This window comes from Excalfactoria chinensis, chromosome 4, assembly GCF_039878825.1.
Source record: "Excalfactoria chinensis isolate bCotChi1 chromosome 4, bCotChi1.hap2, whole genome shotgun sequence".
Lineage (NCBI taxonomy): Eukaryota > Metazoa > Chordata > Aves > Galliformes > Phasianidae > Excalfactoria > Excalfactoria chinensis.
In genome coordinates, this window is record NC_092828.1 from 11682947 (window position 1) to 11699758 (window position 16812).

Here is a 16812-nt window from a genome sequence, read left to right on the forward strand (position 1 = left end):
TTTACACCTGACTGATGAAACAAGGAGAGGGAGGAAGATAAATAAGCACAGAGGGGATCAACTTCTGTTGACTCAAAAGTGGAGTGTCTGGCAATGGCCATAAAAGGATCCCAGTGCCCATCAGCCTGGCTGGGAAACCCTGGATGCTTTCTTTGTACAGTCTGTTCCTCCCAGTCTGATTGCATTTGACAGCTTCATTACTCTGAAGCCACTGACAGCACCCTTAGCTTCTCATGCTTAAAAACAGGTCATGCCTGCCAGTTTTCAGGTGTTTTGCAGCTAGGATGCCCTGCTCAAGCACAGACCAGTTTGAAGGGTCCCGTTTATCTTTGCCATTGAGAAAGAGTACAGATGCCATAGGAGAGCACAGGAACCTTTGTGACATGCTAAGCTTGCTGTCATCTCTGGAGTGAGAGAGGTAAAAAGCAAACAAATTCACTGAAGTGTGAAATGAAAGTGTTCCAATGAGCAGTTACAGAATAATGAATATAAGATGCCATCAAAGCAGGCTGTATGTGTCAAAGGTTGTGATAACACTAATTATAGATATTATTTTGTCTAAATTTGATTATATATCCATAGCCAGGAGATGTCCAACTACAGCATATTGGACACCAAGTGTACCAAGCAGCAAAAGATGGAACTATCAGAAACTCATTATTTGTTGGCAGACAAATCAAAACACTACTGAAAATTTTTTGAGATGTTCATATATTATTTTCATAAAAACAAAAATTAAAAAATAACAAATTACTCAGGTTATTCAGTCGCATTTCAGTAAATAAACAGAGTTCACTGGACATCAACTGTCACTCACACGACAAAAACAGATTCTCAGACATTCTACTACAGTAACGATTAGGAATGTAGGAAGAAATTCAGGACACTGTAGACACTACTCTGCATGTCACAAGTGATTGCTGTCCATAGGTGAGCAGAATAAAGCCTGACATGATTGATCAGAAGCAGAAACAGATGCAGGACGGAGTTGTTTAGGTGCTCAAACAAAAATGAAATACAAACTCACTTAAACTGATGGCAGAGTAATGTTGACAGAAAAGTTCAGTTTGACCCAACTCAATCCTGAGAAAGAAAGAGTTATAAATGCAGTATTTTTTTGAGTGAATGATGATGTAGTATTCAGCTGTCTCCCACTGCTGTGGTGCAGCATGTCAGTTTTTTGGGGAATACAGAAGAAGAGCTGTTCATTTCTCTTAAGCATGAGGACCCCTTACCCTAGAATTCCTAAAGACACACTGCCTTGTGTGGTACTTAAAACTTAAATAATTTTTGGTCCCAAATATGAATAAGACTTTCACCCTTCTTTTTTGATAAGAACCTTGTTAGGCTTCAGATGCCATCAGACTTTCAGAGTAGTGATAGTACAAGTGTAGGTAGCTGGTCTAAGCCTACACTCTGCTAAAGATGGCTCAAATGCAGGAACATGATGGGAAGATGATATTGCTTCCAAGTTCCAGTAAAAAATATGCAGGAGTTCACAAAGAAACCCAGATTAGCCAAGAAAACTATTTCAAATGAAAACAGTTCTTTGCAATATTCATACAGAGTTGACAGTATTAACAGCAAAGAAGCAAGGTTTACCAGTCTCACAATACTATACAGAACAGCAGATGAAACTATCTGGTATGTGTATTTGATGTAGCATTAAGGGCAACAGTCGAGACTAGCTTAACATATTTTAATCCCTCTTGGAGGTTAATGACTTTTAAGTGACATTTCTATATTTTGCTAGTCTCTTATGAATCTTAATTCCTAAAATTCTATTTAAAGGCATATACCTTAGAATACACCATACCAATTTTAATCATATTCATTTGAAAATTATAAATATTTTCTATATGACAGAGCATTTTAGTTTTGAATATTATCTACAAATGAAGGAGGTGTCTTTAAACTGTTTGGTTCAAGATATATAATATTTTGGTCATTTCTAAAAATTGGTTGTAGAGTTTTACTCAGTGATCATTAAGGGTCCCTCCAAACTCTAAATATTCTATGATTCTAAGAATTTTCAGCTCCCACAGAAAGAGCATGTACAGAGGTTTAGAAGCGTTTTGCCTCCTTTGGAGACAACTGTGATACAAAATCCAGCTCACTCTACTGCTTGCTGAAGTAGTGGAAAATGCGTATTCTCTACTTGAAATCCACTAATGAGAAATTTGAATGTTGATACAAGATACAGGGATGCATAAAATTAGAGGCATGCCCATTGAGCACCTGACAGGTTTTCTAGTATGGAGTATCTGGTCCTCAGTTCATTTAGAAACTAAAGTGTCTACACTTTACAAAGTGTCTGGTTAGTGTTCTGCTTGTCAAAACATTTATGGGATTTTGATGACATCGTTATGGAAACTATTGATTTTCATGACTTACATAGTATTTTCAGACACAAAGTTCTTTAAATAGTTGTGGTTGTTTTTTGTTTTTTTGTTGTTGTTGTTGACATTAATTTTCACTAAAATTATTTGCCACCAAATCTACAAATTTCAGATTTATTTTTCAAATGTCATTAAAGAAAGCTCAGAACTTAAAGAATATGACTTATGTAGCCACACTGCCTACATTCTGTGATTAAGACTCAGATTTTGTACAGACTGAAGTGGACAAATCCTTTCATCCCATGTTAGCGCCCCTCTCCAAGCTCACTATCTCATCTGTCTGCTTTCTTATCTTCTCTCAACCTTCTCCTAGCACATCGGTTGAGGAGGCAATGTACATTACAGTCAAAAAGAGTTACTTCCCAACTGCTTGTCAGTTGGGAGTTAGGATTCCAGTCCCAGTACCCTGACTTTTTACAAGAAGGAATTAACTGTTTGCGCCTAAATAAATTCCAGCCTAGGTAGTTTGTGAGAAAGTGACAAGGAAGAGACAATTTCATCCCATCCACAACCATTTTGCAGAAGAATATAAATAGTTATCTTCTTCAGTGCCCATGGCATTTCCTTGGTGAAAAGTAAAGAATTACAGCATCAAAGGAAAAGAACCCTAAACCTTCCTTTATGTGGCATGTCCTGACGAAACATAAGAGTTAGTCTCTGTAATAAGTGAGATTTACATCACAAAGATGTAATTAATTTAGAAGCGGAACACCATTAATCACTTTCTGAAGTCTTGGTAACAACTCCTCTCAGTGCTCTATGAGTACAATAAATGCCATTTACATTCAATAAAAATAAATGCATTCATGCTGTAAAAATCTGGGGCCAACTTCTAAAATAAGCTTGGAAACATTTTGATGAAACAAAGCAAAGGATCCCCTAAACAGGAAATATTAAAACAACAAAGTAGTGCTTTCCCAAATTAGCAGTTGAAGAGTCTGAAGTAATGTCTTCAGGGCTTTCTTTCCCATCTTACTAGGCTGACAGTATCTGCTTCAGACAGAATCACAAAAGTGTAGGTGTTGGAAGAAACCTCTGCAAATCAAGTCCAAGCCCCTGCTAAAGCAGTAAGTCACATGGGAAACCATCCAGATGAGTCTTGGTTTTATGATTATGAACACCGCAGATGCAGCGTATGGCCAAGGCTAACCCCAAGATCACAAAGCTGTGCTTCAGTAGCTATTCCCTGTGAAAAATGAATGAAGCAATAATGCCAAATTCCAAAGAGGCAAAAATGGAACATCCTTAAAAGAGTTTATTTTCCCAGCAGCTTGAAATACATCAGTGTTTATAACAAATTCTTCATGCAAAGCTTTGCATGAGAAAAGTGTATTATGGGTCAGTAAGCAAAGTCTTTGTTACAGGAAAACTGATACAGAAGACAGGCTCTTGAGAATGGTCCAGGATGTAATGATGAATATATGAGATGAAATATCTGTTTCAGCAGTTTTATTGGGGAAAATAAAAATAAAAATAAAAAACTTAAACTATGCCGAAGGTCAACATCTTCACTCTTTTAGGAGAAAAGAATTGTAACTATTCCAAATATACACATTTCAGGGTGTCAGTAGTTTCTCACAGGAAACAATTAGCCACCAGAAACATTCATTATAAGCAGACTCATGACAGTGTTAGAGGCAGTTATTATCTCAGTGTATTAAAATCAGCATAGAAATAAAGAACATTTAGGTCACGCATTCATCACTCAAAGACACTGCAGCTAATACTCTCAGCACAAGAATTCAAAGGTTAACAATTGGCAGTGTTGAGTCCAATATACTTTTCGCAACCAGAAATAATACCTGGAGCATATACAACTCAAAACAAATCTTTTCTGTACTCTTCCAATTAACCTGTTGCCTCATTGCCTTTTACTGCATTTTTTCCCGCAACTATTACATTTTCCGAGGCTCTGGATAGAAAATTATTTTTTTTTCCCCATCTTATATCTAAGATTTTTACATCGTTATTTTAGAATGACATACATCAGTGCTGCAACCTGACCTAGCTGCTGGAGGAAAGTACTTTGATTTTTGCCATCTTCTTGCCTAGAAAAGAATCTTAGATTTCCTTAGGTATCTAGAATGACCCAGAGTTACATAGCCTGTGATTCAGGACTCCATCAAAATTCACAATGAAAGTGGGAAAACACATTATATCAATAAACACCACATTGACTGCTCTCCAGCACTGCGACCAAGCAGTACAAAAACCCTTGTACCAGAACCATTAAGCAGTCAGCTTCAATAACAGCCTGATAGCAACCAGGCTGCCCACTGGCAGCAGTCTGGCCGCACCTGCAGTTTCTCTGGGAAGGTTCATACCCCAGTGGGTTTTTTTTTTGTTGTTTTTTGTTTGTTTGTTTTTTGTTTTTGTTTTTTTGCTCAGAACAGCCATATATAACCAAAAGTAAGGTAAGAGCATCAGGCACCTTTGTTATTGGAAGTATGGACATTTGTCAGGATCTGTTTCTTCATGACCTTTTGAACACACACCAAATAGCTTAAGGAGACAAACTACATCATCATAGCCTGACTCAATTTCAGCAGGACTGTCAGGCTAGCTCAGCACAACCAGCAAAGAATTATGCCCCAAAAAGACCCACCACGAGCCCCTCCACCCCATAAACTTTTGTTTTTCTTTGTCTGTTTGTTAGCTCATGGTTTTTTACTTACAGCCCTTGATAAGGAAACTCCTGATGCTCAGGAACCTGGTCACATCAGATTTCAGAAGAGAAATTTCCTACACCTAACATAGTATTTTCTCTCCAGATTAAATATACTGCATCAGTAGACAACCACAACACTTCAGACATTGAACAAACTCACAAAGAACTGAACTGAGACAACTCCAGGTCTCTGCTAGGTACCTCAGGCACCGTGATTGGTTATATTCAGCACCACCCAGGAGCAAAGTGTTTGGCCAGGTGGTTTTCCTTCCCTGATTTTGTAGGATTGAGTATGGCTCTGATGCTATTCTGAGGAGCAGAGCTCTTTCATGACAAATTATAGGGTGCTGTTTTTCCCAGCCTACTCTAGAGAGGGAATTTTCATAAGGAAGAGATAATTTTCAGTTGTATTTGTGTATGCCTGCATATTAAACAATACGTCCAGCACATGAATTTAGACTTTTCTGCTATTGTACTTGTTCTTTTTCCAGTATTCACAGTAATTGAAACCTAGTTTTGCAGGTAGGAGTAATGTATTCCTTTAACTCTGTCTTATAAAATCTATGCACTTTCCAGAGACTGATGAGTAGAAATAAAAATACATCAAAACATAGATCCGCGCTGAGAATTTAGCTCACACTTCTTCATGGGTAATTAAATACATCAAACATTTTTGTTAACTATACCAAGAAAGTGGTCCACAAGCTGACAAAAGTAAACCTTCATTCGTCTCCCTCTGCTGCCTTTGAAAATGTTATGACAGTTTAAAACATATATAAATTCTTTAAGAAATGCTATTAAAAATGACATTACTTCAGTGCTCCAAAAATTCTGAAGAATGGTCCACAAAATATGTTTTTCTGATCCAAATTATCATAAAAATGCATTAGTTTCTGTTTTATTTTGCCAAAAAATTCTGTCTTTTGTGGTAAGCTGTATTATTTTCAGAGCAGCCAGTGTATCTACTCACATTTGAAAGTAATGACAACTCTAACCACGCTGATAGATAGATAAGGAATGGCTTAGATCTTGGCTCACTCCTTGTGCACTGTGTTAGAAAGATATTTAAATTATGGATTGTTTTAGGAATGTTACTTATCTTGATCCAGGGGCATTCAGGTATTTGGGGAAGATAAACATAGGACAAAATCCTGGATCCTGGTGGAGTATTTTGTAGTCCCCGGGTGGGACTGTGTGAGGAGCTGGCATTCCTACAGCTCATTCATCTGTGCTTCAAACGCCCATGAAACACAAACAGTCTGATAAAAAACAGGTCTGCTCTTCATTTTAAGAGGAAATCTCTATTACCAGAAATGCCTCTAGCAGTGATAAAACTAGCTACAAGTCTCACATATCTTTCAGCATTTATGCAACTTCATTTCTAAAATGAAGGTTATAAATCACTCCCAAGCCCTTCCTGAGAAATGGCTATCCTCCAAGCTAATGGGCATTTACCAAAGAATGATTATTTTCTGTGTCAGATGTTATAAAAGACAGTTCACACTTCAAATGCTATGATTTTTAAGTTCAGATGGTGAAGTTAACTTTAATAAAGCTCAGAGAAGATGCATGAGCCCCCAAAAGCTTTTTAATGTAGAACTTTTGAAATCTCAAGATTCTACCCATGTTTTATATTATATTAGCTGCCCTGTATTCTTTTATATGTTGGGATTACAGATGGGTGCTAGAGGAGTTGCCCACTACAAGAGGTTTACCTTCTTTCCTCTTTTCTTTCTTCACTGAAGGGTTTAAGTTTAACAGATTACATATCTCATTACCTCTTTATACATTCATAATATATAACTAAAGGGATAGTTCGTCTTCATATTTGATTCCTGGTTGTCAACTTTTCTCTTTGATGATGCAGTTCCTCAGAGAAAGATATGTGCTTGGTTAGCATTCCTTTTGATATAAGGAACTGCTGGAGATTTAATGCTCCATTAATTTTAGTATGTATGTCTAAAAGGACTAGATATTACCATTAGAAAATCAGCGGTCCTTGTTAGGGGCAGGTCTACAAACTCAAGAAAAGCTGTAAACATTGGAATTTCCTCCAAATAAGTTTCTCAATATGGATTTGGGGTTTGATTTTTTGAATTAAGAGAAATAAGATTTTATTATAAGTCATCCTAAAATTAAAAAAGAAAAAGAAAAGAAAAAAGAAAAAAGAAAAAAACTGATGATTCTTACAGAACATGATTATTTTAAAAAATGCAAGAACTGTGATAATAAATTTCATGTGTGATGTTTTTCTTGTATCATCATTTCCAGACAAAAGTATAGCAAACCAGATCCAGGCTTAAATGTTGCTTCATTTAAGTGAGGATTTACAGAGGGCTGAGTCAAGTAGAAGGGATGATGTTTTTTAGCATGGTCCAGCCAGGTAATTACTTTTCACTGATATTGCAATGAGTGAATAAGATGGATTTATATCCAAAAAGTTGTTGGCATTACCAGCATTTTTTTGTAGTTGATGAGTAGACAGTTCATCTGGAAAGCAGGATGCATGGGTTGGATTTTCTTCTCAGTCTGGGGAGTCAAATTCTTTGTTTTCCATAGACTACAAGGCAGTTTAACCAGAAAACACAAAGTATTTTGTGTGAACATTACTACAGTTCCTAATCCTGATGTTGGCTTTTATCCAGTGAAACTCAAATGCCACCAGTTTGGAAAAGTTGTGCACCACTACCCATCTTGATGGGAATCCGCCAACTGAATTTTTGACTTTCTATAGGAATGTTAGTTATTTCTTAATTAGGCGAACAGTGTAGTTGCCTGTCAACTTAAACAGAGCTTGCAATGGGGCATTAGGTGGCAGACTGGTACTTAACTTCTAAGAATAGCTACTTCTGAATACCAGTTAGAAATCAAAGTCAGATACCCTCTGAAAGTAGGGAGATGCCTCTTAAGTTTAGTAGGCTGATGGGATTTCTCAGTTTTATTCACCAAAATTGCATCTTATGTGGGATTCCTGAAAATTAGTTTGAAAACACTGACCCTTAGTGAGTGTGGTAGAATCTTGAAAGACAAATTAGTCAAAAATGATATGGTCAGAGAGAACCCAACATTTACATAAGATTCAGGTCTGTTCATGCCCATACACCATGAAATAACTGTCTCTTTCAATATTCATATTGCAGTTTATTAGACAAGAGTTTGTAGCCTCTGTTAGAGTCCCCTTTGTATATTTACAATGCAACCAATAAAATGATCAGGGGAAAAAAGCTGACAAAAAAAAAAACAAACAAACAACAACAAAACCACAAATGTAGATGCAGTTATTATAGAAGAAACAAAGCTTCAACTGTTTTCTTCCATTAGCATGCCAGGAATTGTCTCCTAAGAGGAAATTTTATAGATTCCCAATAATCATCTAATATGTGTTATAACTAGAGTGTAACCATACTTAATGCAAATTATTATTGCATCTAGACTTCAAGTGAAAAGACATGAAACAAGCTGCTAATTCACAAACTATCAATGAAAATGCTGTTATTCTAAGAGATATTGCTGGGAAAGCAAAATATATTTAAGAAGTATTCCATTTGTACATGCAGTGTTCTGTTTTTCATTCTGATAAATTTAAAGAAATGTAGTTTCAATAACTAAAGGCAATATTTTTAGTATATTTAGTATTTTCATGTGACTTCATGTGTTGATAAAATAGATGAGATCAATATTCATAGGTCTCTTGTTATTTTTGTGTTTTTGCCTCAGTTGTAGTACAACAATGGAAGCCATAATTTGAATACAAGATGACAAATATCTTGAAATTTGAGCAAATACTGAGCATTTTAAGATTGGGAATATTCAACTGCATCTGCAAGCTTAAATGTTCCAAAAATATATCAGAAGCTATTTTAAACACATTTATGATTGTGCAAGGCTAATTATAGAAACATGGAACAAGTTATCTGGGGGAGGCTTGGATTCAAGACATCCCTTTGGTGTGATATCCCAAGGTGAAACATAGTTTGATACCTTTCTTCGAAGTCAGGACTTGGAATTACTGGCAATTTGAATATTCAATGATTGATGTAAACACTCTAGGCTGAAAATGCTAAGTACTGACAATGAAATTAGTTTTGGTAAATTTTCTACAGCTCTACCTGTGCATGTCTTAGCCCCTCAGTCTCAGTAATATTGTGTATATCCAGCATTTGATCATGTAGTTGCCCATTTTTTAGGAATAATGGAGAGAAGTCACTAGGGTAGGATACCTTGCAGCTTAGCTATTCTCTGATTATATCAGCAGACTAAACATGTTGAAGAATATTTCTGAGCACCCAGTCTAGCTAACAGGGAACTGTTTGTACCGCTGCTAGGAAGTCCTCTGCTGGCCACGCAAGGGTGACCCCTGAGTCACTGTGACTCTGGAGCTGTTCTGGGAGCTGTTTGGGTGCTCACATGGGATTGACTTATGCCCAGGTCCAGCTGGTCCAGCTGCACCAGGCCATGCCTGGGAATTGTCCAAGATGCTCTTTTCCCTTCTAGCTTAGATGTACCTTTGCAAAACCACATTTTAACTGTAAGAAAAATCAAAGGATATCGACATAGATATTTCAGGCTATTCAGAGCTGCGTATGCTACAGAAATGGGGGCTGTATGAATTGCACGGCTTGACGTGACTATCCCTGAATGCAGACACTGCTTTTAAATCTGGATATGAGCCTTCAAGTTATCACCTATTATCTTCTCTCATACCATAAGCTTGATAAAGAACATTGGAGACAGGGAGGCAGGAACTTTGGCTGCTGAGCTGAACCACATGCTGTCATGCAGGTGATAAAATTCAGGCCCCATCTCTGACAGATGTTCTGTCAGTGGTTACATGATCTGATGATCTGGCCTGAACCCTTCAAAGAAAACTCATGTCATCCTCCCAGATTAGCATCCTGGGTAGACTGGCCAGCTTTAAGCATTACTGGAGACATTAAAAGTGGAATATTTTTTCACATGCACTTGTGAATCCTGAAACATTTTTCTAATTCTAGTATACTACAGTTGTCTTTCATTTTCTACTTTTCTCATGCATGCAGGTATAACATTTGAGTTTCATGATCTTGTGACAGTGTCTTAGAAATATGCGAAGAAATTAATTATTTGAAAAAAAAAAAAAAACCAAAAACAAAGAAACAAAAAAAAACAACTATCACCACATTCATCACTTTTAAAGATATTATCTATTCCAGGGTTAATATTTGGCTAAAAAGAGGAAGACAGGAATTAATATTCTTTAGCTGATTATAATTAGAATCTAGCATACTTTTTGTTTCGCGATGAGTGTTTGATATTTATCCACAATATTATATAAATTTATTTATTACATTGTTATAACTGTGAAGTATCTTGTCAGCCATATTAGCCTATGATTGTTTCTGCACTATGTCTAATTACACAAATGAAATATTTGTCCTTTCCCGTGGTTTCAAAAGAGATTATATAAATGCATGACAGAAAATTCCATATGCTCTTAATATCAGAGATATCATGTCTTTGATGATGAAATCCCTGGAGGAAACATTGCTGGAACCTTGGGGAATACACAACAAAAGATCTGTATTATGGTTGTAATGTGTGCAATTTTCCTTTAAGCTTCTAACGGGTCATTAGGTTATCATAGTATCATAGTATCATAGTATCGTGCGAGTTGGAAGGGACCTTAGAGATCACTGAGTCCAACTCCCGGGATTCGAGCCCTTCTGTGTAGAAGAGCGGCAGTTCTACCACTTGCGCAAGGTTACCTCAACTATTATCATCCATGTTAAGAGAAGAGCACTTCAGACATATGTATATGATTAGAACCTTTCCAAATGAATTTTGGGAGCAAATCCTCTGTTGTTTTAAGTGGGTGCAATTACACCAAAGCTGTGCTCACTCAAGCCAGAAAATAACTTAGCTTTTAGCACGAAAGGTGTTAGGGTGACAACATGAAAGTTCCCACATATGCAGGAGAAAACTACAGTAAAAGGGAAGCAAAATACTGTAGGGTAGGCATTGACCTCCAGTAAGACAGAAAAAACACACTCAAAACAGGAAGTCTGTTGGTGCTGTGACCATCTCCAGACAATCAAGCTGCTCACTAACTGAAAAGAAAAATTGCATAATGATGATTTATGCATCCTTCTTTTTATTATTACATAGGTCATTTTTAGATAAGGGAGGAAGAGTCTGTATCTCATTATGAATATCACTACCTAAAAGCCATCAAATAGCTTAAGTTGGTGGTGTAGCTGAATCTAGTCAGTACTTTACCAACATTTTCTCACAACAATTTCTTGTCTCTGAATAAGCCATTCATTGGCTATCACAGGGAAGATACTAGAAATTCCAGGTGACAAAAAGTTCCTTTTCCATTGGTCCATGTCAATGGTTTGCCATTTTCTAAGAGTAATTGAGTCTTGATGAGTCTTGATTTTTTTTTTTTTCACTTGACTCAAAATGTTTTTTACTGAATGCTCAGTTTTGATATTTTGCAACCTAAAAGCAGTTGTCTAATCCAAGTACTGTCAGAAAGAAACAATGAAGATGGATATAACAGAGCACATCCACACACTTCTATAACAATCTGGAGAGAAGCTACACCAGAAATGAGAATGTGCTTAAATACTGAAGAGCATTTTTAGAACATTCATGAAAAGTAAAAATGTCCTCAAAACAAAAATACATTTTAAAAAAGTCACCACTGTTATTTTTATTTTTATTTTTTTCTAATATTTTCCACTTTTCCACACTGAACCAATTCAGCAGTAAGGAGAAAGAAAGAAATCCTTGACAAGAATTTTAAAGGGTTTCTTACCACAGGTTGACTAGGAAGGGATGTTCCAGGCCTTGCATTATCTGTAGCTCCCGAAAAACATTCCGAACTTCATCTCTCTCAATACACTTCTGTTTATTCATGTATTTCATGGCATACATTTTCTTGGTGTCTCTCTTCTGTACAATGCACACCTAAATGACAGCGAAGTAAAAGATAAAGTTTAAATTTAAAATATTTCAGGAATCTAAGAAAATTTGGGTAGTATAACCAAACACTTTCATAAAGTTCACATTGCAGCTAAGCAGGATTCTTTGTAATCAGTTTGTAAACTAATATGTTGGGAAACTCAGAAAAGTGATTGAGCTTCCAGTTGCAGTATATCTAAGAGAAATACACTCAATTAGATTGAATCATAGGCTATTTCATTAGTCACAGAAATTACTGCCTCCTGCCTAGGAAAATGCACAGTCACTGTTCTCACTCACATAAGTCGATACACACTTCATGATTACCGCATCATAAACACTGCCTACATCCACGAGGCTAATATTTCATTTTGATATCAGAATTATTCTCTTTTAATTATTGTTGAAGATAAAAATATATCTTTGGATAGAGCTACATCGTGCTATTTTTGAAGTCACAGTTACACTGATTTAGACTCCAGAAGTAAATTTATTTGGGGTGTTATGAAGGATTCATTTGGTGTGGGCAGTATTATTTTATTTGCTTATTTATTTACGTACAAATATGCACATGGTCCCATGTTATAATATATGCATTCACATAAGCATCTAAAATTAGTGCTTGAAGATCAAATTAAAGCACACTGCAAAATAAATAAATAAATAAAATAATAAAAGAAATTTTGTGTTGCATTTCAACGAACTTGCATACACAAAATGCATAAGCGATCTGTAAGGACTGAGGTGTTTTAAAAGACGTCATCTGGATACCTAGCCTGTTAATAAACCAGTAGAACTAGGATGAGGGCTATAGAGAGTGGTAACACATATTCACCTCTATTTTGATCTTTTAAGAAAGTGTGATCTTTAATTAAAGGATTAAACTGATAAAGAATCCAAGCTGTGGAACAGTGAAGAAATGATGTTGGCCTTTTTCAAGAAGAGACAACAGGTGGAGCTGAACTGAAATAGAGGGACAGAAAGCAGCTGTTGAGGCTTTTATAGGTTCTTCATAAGTGCAAGCAGAGTTTGCAGTGGCAATTCCTGAAACTTAGTCTAAGATTATGTGGACCCTCCAACTTGGTGAAAAAATTATAAAATATAATATTTATGGATTTGGGCTTGGAATCTAAGTCCAGAAGTTCCTTCTCTTACATGCATTTGTAGCATGACTTTCCTATGAAGTTTGGCTGAGACTGTGATATTTGTAGAATTTTTCCTTTCCATTACATGAAAAACATCTGTATTAAATAGCTCATCCGTAAGACTGCTGGGAGAATAGGGCTTTACTCAGCTGAAAATTGAAAGGTTTGACATATGAACCAAACAAATGTCACATGCAACACCTGAATATGGAATGTAGACAGAATCAATTTTCGAACACTGATGTGACTCCAGAAGGATTTTGGTTCTCTCATCTTGAGACGGGACATTCAGCACAGTTGGAAACATTCAAGGCAAGAACACACAAGTTGCTAGTAGAAGCTTGCTTAACATATAGCCAATACAACCATAGCAAGCATTTGTTATCAGCATTGTATCTATGCATATAATATAACAAAAGTTGTTTTTGCTAAGTATCAAGAAATCCAAGCTGTAGCTGCATCAATGTTATTTTGAAAAATGCCTGACATTTCTATGACAGCATTGAATAGTAGCAGAGATTCTCCCTGACATTTTTACCTGATGGCTGTCAGCATTTCCTCTGAGCGCTGCTAATTTGATGTTCTGAGCCCATTGTTAATGGGCAAAAAATGCTACTCTGCTGCAAAAAGTAAAGAAAGGAAAAGCCCTCCAGCTTTCCTGGATATATGCAGTTCTAATGGGAAATGTTTGTTTATTTTCTTGTTAGTTTATGATTAATTTTTTTTCCAAAGGAGAAATTTCAAAGTGGGGACAAACAGCTGCTCTGTCACCTCAACAAACAATTTCTGTGATGACTCATTACTGTGGAAGTCTGAGTAGAATTGCCTTATTTACACATATCAGCAAGGAAGCCTGTCACGCACACATTAATAAAACATTCTCTTTCTATTTTCCTGTGAATATAATTTGCTGTGCCCTCCTCAGATTGGTATCACTGCTTCAGCAGTCCCTGTGGAGATGCTTCAAACCCCATATAGCTTCATAGTCAGGAGGGGGGAGCAGGAACATCCATCTCTGCCTAAACTGTGGATCTAAATGCATTCAAGGAACTATCTCTAGTATGTCTGCTCTTCTGAAGTCTCTCTAAAGTGACTCTACTTGATTAGCTTGCATGTAGGCAGGTTGAAAACTAGGCAGTACAAATCCTCAGTAATTTTGTCAGGATTTAAATTGTGCTTATTTTTAGAAGTCTTGTTTGCAGATATTCTTTTCCTTAGAGGGCTATGTGTTCTAGTTGTTACCACAGGGTTATGTCTTTTTTTACATCTAGAAGAAGGTCAAGCTGGATTGCTTTCGAATCTACAAAGTTAAAAGCAATTAGCCAAGAGTGTGTCTTTGAGCCATTTACTCTTAGAACCAAAAGAATAAAACCCACAGATTATCACTGCAGGGCTAAACTGCACTTCAGAAAGTCCAATTCTAAACTACCATCACTAATTTCATCCATGTGAAAAAACAGATCACCTACAGATCCAGTCTCATCTGCAGATTAATAGGTTACCTTGCACTAAGACTGTTATGGATGACTGAGTTCCACATGAGCAGAGCTGGGGAAAGGATATCAGAGTTTTGCTGCAAAAGGTGCACACTGCTATGAAGGAGCAGCTATAGGTAGATTCAGAGAAGCTTTTCCCAAAAGATGGGGATGGATAAATGTCAGACTTTTCCACTAACATGAAGTCAGTGAAACAACAAATCTGCTAAGAAGCAGAAAAATCGCGTGTCTGTTTTTACACACATACTCTAAAATATTAATCATCATTGTTTCAGCCTACAAGCAGACTTGGAAAGATTTACACAGAAAGGTTGGAGAGTTGATGTCAAAAATTTGAGTTTACACTGTCAGGGAATTCCCTTGAAATAGAAGGATTCATTCCTAGATTCCCCTGAGCAAAGTGCAACAGCTGGAAATGGGCTGAGCATCTGCTCGGTATCCTTTCATATTAACTCAGTCTGAATAAGTAGGTGGTTATACTGCCAAACAATACTAATATTCTGCAGTTGTGTGTTATGTTGCTTTAAGGATAACAGGAGACTTATTCTGAAATTTTTTGCATATTATTTAGCAGATGTGCTTCTGGGCTTCCATCTGCTTCCATCGCGGCAATTTCAATTACTTCTGATCAGGAAGTCACTCTTATACAACCAAATTAATCACAACAAAGTTCTATGTCTCAGCATCTTAGACAAATAGGAGAAAGAGTCTGTATATTCTTATCATAATTTGAATTTAATTTAAGTAGGTCAGATTGCTCAATATACCTGCTCACATGAACAAAGAACTTGAAGAAAAATGGTATTATAATATCCTTGGAAACCTCCTGCACCTGAATACAAATTATTTTGTGGCAGTAAGCCTGCAATTATATGATTACTACTGCAGCAAAGAATAATGATGATTCTTGTATTTCACTCCAAGTCAATTTTGTAGTTATTGGGCTGTCCTCAAGTATATAATTTTTGTGATATTTTAGTTGATAATGATGACTCTACACACAACAAAACAGATAAATTTAGCCAGATTAAATATGAGAAAATAGTTCTAAGCTATGAGGTGGCATAAAGAAATGACTATTTAGACCAGTGTTCAGAACTTTTATTTTGTGGATTTTATATTATCTACTTCTGAAATTACTTAGTGTAGTATTTAATATATGAATAAAAGCTCAGTGGAGCATTTTTCTTTTTCTTTTATCCTAAACTCCTCACAACTGCTGTGATGCATCTTTACCTTCCCTACAGAATGTGCTACAGAGGGTGGAAGACTCTATTGCCTTAAATGTCCTTAGGAGAAGAATATGTTTTAGTGCAGTTGTTTAAAACAGGCATCCACATCTTAGAAAAGACAAGCTTTTGAGATACAGAGACTTTGATACCAAATGGACCAGGACAATTCCTATAACAGCAGATGTTGCTACTCTGATATGAAAATTCCAAAGTAGAAGACAGAAAGCTGCCTTCCAAAGCCAGCTGGGAGGGACTGAGTGTAGCTGCTGAAGCATTCATCCCCAGTGGAGGAGTGAAGATGCTGAGAGTTACGTTGTGCTCAGTGCATGAAAGAGAGCTGAGCTGTGAGGGGTCTCTCCAGTAGCGGACACCTCCTGAAGCAATGTCCTGTGGAGGCCTAATGTTGCTGTAGCAACCACAGTAATTTAAGAAACGTTGAAAGACAATTGTGCCAACAGCAATAGAAAATAAAAAAATAAAAAGTAGAGAATGCCTTAAAAATCCTACTGCTCTCAGAAGGCAAGCAAAGGCCACAGAACAGTCACAAAGGCAGAAGGCAGTCAGAGAAAAGTGTAACACCTAACATGGTTTAACATGGTGCAGGATGCTAGAGCACAATAGACCCCAAACAGTAAACAGTGATTCAATACAGATTAGAGTCCTTGCATCATTTGTTGACATTTTCTGCTGCCAGGTGCTTCCACAAAGACAGTAATTGGAAAAGTTGCCAGCAATGAGGTTTTTAAATGAATGGCAAAGGCAAGATTGACTCACAGACACTTGAAATGGTGACTGATTTACCATGTTGTGCTTTTGGCTGCGGTATAATAGGTCATTTTTCAATGGGTTACTTTCTTACCCAGTCTGTGGAAAGAAAAATCAGTCGATTGGCTGGAAGTTTGCATTCATTTGGGAAAAAACAAGCCT

The 16812-nt window shown here is 36.7% G+C and overlaps 1 protein-coding gene across 2 annotated transcripts in view; it reads right to left on the bottom strand.

Annotated features, from left to right (window-relative positions):
- Nucleotides 1-16812, bottom strand: part of STK32B (serine/threonine kinase 32B) — a 134155-nt gene that overhangs the window by 88450 nt on the left and 28893 nt on the right. For both annotated transcript variants that reach the window (XM_072334920.1, XM_072334919.1), the window contains exon 3: nucleotides 11867-12018. In XM_072334920.1, coding sequence (XP_072191021.1) covers nucleotides 11867-12018 — 152 coding nt within the window. The remainder of the gene's footprint in view (nucleotides 1-11866; nucleotides 12019-16812) is intronic.